Source organism: Centruroides sculpturatus, unplaced genomic scaffold, assembly GCF_000671375.1.
Source record: "Centruroides sculpturatus isolate CEXI.00-Female unplaced genomic scaffold, Cexi_2.0 scaffold936, whole genome shotgun sequence".
In the NCBI taxonomy this organism is placed as follows: Eukaryota; Metazoa; Arthropoda; class Arachnida; order Scorpiones; family Buthidae; genus Centruroides; species Centruroides sculpturatus.
This window is the reverse complement of record NW_019385217.1, coordinates 344695-349518: the sequence shown is the minus strand read 5'-3', so window position 1 is coordinate 349518 and position 4824 is coordinate 344695. Positions and strand designations below refer to the sequence as shown.

The 4824-nt window shown below is 31.1% G+C and overlaps 1 protein-coding gene across 2 annotated transcripts; it reads right to left on the bottom strand.

Moving 5' to 3' along the window:
* Positions 1 to 1084: 1084 nt before the first annotated feature.
* LOC111636314 (glycine receptor subunit alpha-4-like) lies at positions 1085 to 3300 on the bottom strand. 2 transcript variants are annotated; one of them, XM_023381532.1, is made up of 2 exons: positions 2970 to 3300; positions 1085 to 1612 (listed from the first exon to the last, which is right to left on the bottom strand). In XM_023381532.1, exons 1-2 carry the CDS (start codon positions 3237 to 3239, stop codon positions 1388 to 1390), a joined length of 495 nt encoding a protein of 164 aa, XP_023237300.1. In that variant the 5' UTR covers positions 3240 to 3300; the 3' UTR covers positions 1085 to 1387. The 2 variants fall into 2 exon arrangements, with proteins under 2 accessions (XP_023237300.1, XP_023237301.1); XM_023381533.1 differs by having other exon boundaries at positions 1085 to 1609.
* Positions 3301 to 4824: the final 1524 nt, after the last annotated feature.

Genomic DNA, 4824 nt, shown 5'->3' with positions numbered 1-4824 from the left:
TGAATAAATATGATAATTTAATTACATTAATTACATAAATATTATAATATATAAATTATAAATACAAACATGGAAATATATTAAATACAGAATAACAAATGAATTATGGATTATACAATTCTTTGAATTATACATAATTTTAGATTTATTGTACATTATGGAAATTCTTAAATGATTGTATGTATATGAAGAATTAATCCTTTCCAGCTTAAATTTCTTAGAAATTCTTTTTCTTTTTATAAGCCTGCATCCTTGAGGACATTTCTGTTTTCTTTACAAATCTTTATGCTTGATTTCTTTTCTTTCTGGTCGGATTCATACAAATTCGCTTTGATTCTAATTAGATTTTACTACTTTCATCAACAGAATAATCCACAATATTGTAAAAATCAGTTTTGTATAATGAACACAAATCAAAATTCAATTGAAACAACCTAAAAACTATAATTTCTTTTTATAGATGAATTTAAACTAACTTATGTGAATGGGACAAAATTCGGAGGTGGATTCCTGTGAACTCTGTCCCATTAAGATGAGTCACTTTACCATGACACATTCTTTGCGTTTGGCTTTGATTCCAGAGCTGATGTTCTAGGAATTGCTGAAGTGCTGTCGACTTTATCGTCTCTGTTTCTATTATATATTTTTGTGATGATCCATCAAAACTAACCTCAAAATATGTATGACTTATTGTAAATTACATTTGTGATATTATGGAAACAGAAATGTGAATGTTGCTTGAAGGTTTTAAATATTGATACAGATTAAGCTTCGAATGGATTTTAACAGCAAATTATTTTTCAAATATTATTAAGCTGATTGCAACCTCTCAGATTATGCACGCGATCTCCAGCATAAGTCTAAGGCATTTTTATGGGAAAATCCTTTATTAAAACCTCTGGAAAACGGAAGCAGAAGGGAACCAAACAGTTTTCTGCGTTAGAATCCTATTTAATTCTTCTATTAACTTTCGGTTCAGACTTTGGAAAATAGAATTTGTTAATTTTTTAAGAATTATTTTAGATTTTAAAAATCACTTGCATAACCAAAGCGGTTACGGTCTTAAAACGCTTTATTTTGCTTTAGATTAATGCAATGATGGAACTCTGATGTCTTATTTCTATAATTTTACATACGAAATTCTATCAATTCAAGAAATGCATTTATAATTTCATTTCAACTTTGTATTTTATTTATCATTGTATACTCGAAATTTCATTTGATGCTAGATGTTAATTGTGTTGATGGGTCCTATATTCGTTTGTGTCTTTATTTTTTTAGATTAAATAGCATAATTTTAGTGTCTAGAAAGAATTAGTATAGATTAATTTCTTAAAATGTTGTAAAATTCTTAGAAGAAATTCTCATTAATCTCTCATGGTCATATTTATATCCTGCGCGCTAGATAATATATCCAATAGAAGCTTGCAAAATTTATAAATACAAAAGGAAATACGTATCTGGACACTTTATCATATGCATTTACGTGTTTTGAATCGATCAAAGTTTTCTTTATATCCTTCCAGTGAGACACCCATCCTTGAATCTTTTCTGGATCCTTTCCTTTCTTCGGATCGGTATCTGACGAACGACGTCGAGTTTCTTTTTTCTGCTAAATAATAAAAATAAAAAAGTAAAAAATACAATTTTTTAAAATTTCTCTACATTTCAAAATAATATTTACAGCATAAATGCTTACAAATTTGAAGAAATTACTTAGCTCTTCTAAGGGGAAAATTTTAAATTGAAATTACGTATACTTCACTCTATATCTGAAATTTTATATAGTTAATCGGGGTCTTTTGCCCCTAGTCTTTCTAAATCTTGTCTCGGTTTTCAACTATATAACTCCGTTCTCGAGATTAAGGAAGGACAGACGGAGATATGGGCAACAGTGGGAATTTATAAATGTACAAGTTTTTCAAATTGCAGCCCAATAACTTATTTATGAGATACGGCAATCAAAATACAAATTTCGAATTTTCTTAAAATTTTAGAAGGATTTTATGAAAATGGTTGGTGTATATTATTATGCGAATACAAAACTTTAAATATTTACCTCTTAATTTTCTAACAATGAATCAAAGTTCATTTTGGTTTATCGATCTTTAATTTCTTTTGGTCACTTCTCTTATAAATTTGCTGATGCTTTCTGAAAAACAGAAGATATATGAAAATATACCTTCTGTTTCGTTTTCATATTTTTCTTACACAAGAACATACACGGATGTGCATGAAAAGTAATTATATAGAACAGCTATAGAACAGTATTCGAAATGCTTTTTTTTTAATAATGCAAAAATAAATCATTAAAAGAAGTTTGCAATTGGTGTCAAGAGTAGATGAAAAAAGGTAAGTTACTTGTTAAAGAAAGTTGATACATTTCTATTAAACAAAACAAAATATAATTATAACTTTTAATTGCACATCACCAGATTGAAATTTACTTGAAAATAAAAAGGAGACAGAAGTGCATGTGTAGTCTGGAATGCTCAGTTAAAAAAGAAAAGCTAAAAAGTAAGAACACACTTAAAAATAACTTTTATTCTTCATGAATTTCAAATTCATTTTTATAAGAAGTAATATCTTAAACATCTATTTACACATTGGTAATTAAGGAGTATCAGGTTTTAATTAAACAATTAAAATCAGCAATTGCTACATTATTGTAATACATGTTCAACATGTTTGCCTTCAACAGAAATATGATACTCGGTGTAATAAAAAAGGTTCCATCCCAATCTATAAGCGTGACTTCCTACGTAACTACATTAAGAAAATTAATATATCTTCAATACTTTTTGAATAAAAAGAGTGCCAAGAAGTTCACCGTGCATATTTAAATAGGAAATCAATTTAACAATACCATCCTATTTGCAATGTACAGTAGAATAAGTTTTTTGGTTATTTAACTATTTCCAACACTTGCATATATGAGAGTATTATATAGTAAACTTTTTCTGACTTACCTGTCGCGCTGTGATGGCGGATTGGTAAGCTAGAGCATATTCCAGTAAAGAGAAAAATATCAGAACGATGCAGAATATAAACCAAATATCCAAAGCTTTCAAATAATCCACAGGAGGCACGAAGCTTCTGGACTGCACCAAATGAGTGACTAAAGTCAGGATTGAGGTCACACCCAAAGTGATGCGTGCGGGTGAAGCGTGGACGTCGATCCAAAACGAGAGCCATGACAACATGACTACTAATGAACTAGGGATGTAGACATTCATCATGTTACCGGTCAGACGTCGCTTAAATGTGAATTCGGCAAATAGTACGGTGAAGTTACCTGAAATATTATATAAACAAGATCATAATTGTAGTATTAGAAAAATTTCAATTTAATCTAAACGTGAACATTCAAAAAAAGACTTCTGCTGAAGTTTATTTTCTGTTAAAGAAATTCAGAAATTATAGGTTACATATTAAAGTGAATAAAGACAGCATTACAAAAAAATTCTTTGCTAAATTACAAAAACGAGAAAGATAAACGACTACCAAGCTACAAATACAAACATGAAGATCTTGATGCCAGTTATTGTGCATCGGTGATTTTGAAGAACACATCTCTCATTCATTCATCAGAATTCATCAGAATCATAATGTGCATCAGAATTCATTGTTTAAGTTTAATATGTTCGTCGTGATGAAAATTCTCTACAATTCTTAGAAATTCATTGTATTTATCAATACATTTAAATGAATGAATGCCACAAAAAAATGTATATTATTCTGAAAAATAACTCAGTAAGTCGTCAAATCATAGACATGTTGTATTTAAAAATTTTTTAAAAACAGATTTAAAGCGCTGAGATTTGAATGGTCAATCTGCACTTTTGCACTGTTTGGTTTATTATAATTACATATAAATACAGGTAACCCCCGTATAACACGGGAGTTACGTTCCAAAAAATTGCCGTGTTATGCGAATCCGTGTTATACGAAACAAAGTACTAAAGCGAAAAGGGTGGTTAGGTTCCAAAAATTAAAAAAACATCCTGTTAAATCTTTATTTAAATCGGATTTATTATTAATTTTTTTATAGGTAAAATACTTATTTATCATTTAAGTAAATATTTTACCGGAAGATTATTCATCCTATATGATGATCTTAGCATGAGAATCATCAACTGGTAACAGTTTTTGGGCGCGTTCGTTAATAGCGGTCGCTCTGCAACGGGAGTGCGCTGCTGTTTGTAGGCATTTAGGAACGACCGTGAAAGAAAGATGGCGGCGCCCGCACTATTGATAGTATCGTGATGGAGGAATCTATAATTCTAAAATGAGCTTATAGAGACAAAAGAAGGGTCCCAATTGTAAAATTTAACCATTAAATGGATTATTTGTTGAAAGAGCATTCAAAGTAGCCACGAAAGCAATTAGAATGCTCGCGCGGAGTTACGCGAAGGTATAAAAGAACGCACCCTTTATTACATTTCATGTTGTACGAGGGTTTTACCCAATTTCCGAACCGTTACATTCATGTTGTACCCAATTCCCGAACCGTTACATTCATGTTGTACTCAATTCCCGAACCGTTACATTCATGTTGTACCCAATTTCCGAACCGTGTTAGAGTGAACCCGTGCTATAGAAGTTCCGTGTTATACGGGGGTTACCTGTACAGTCGACCCCCTATAACGCAGGTTCACATAATGCGGATTTGTATATCGCGGCAAAAAAATTGCTACTGTATGCGTATAATGACGCTAAAAGAGACTCATAAAATGTGGTAAAACGTCATCGCCGACTCGTGTCGCGACAGGATGGTCGAACCTGGACCAATTGTGGACGAGCAGCCGAACTACTTACACGCTA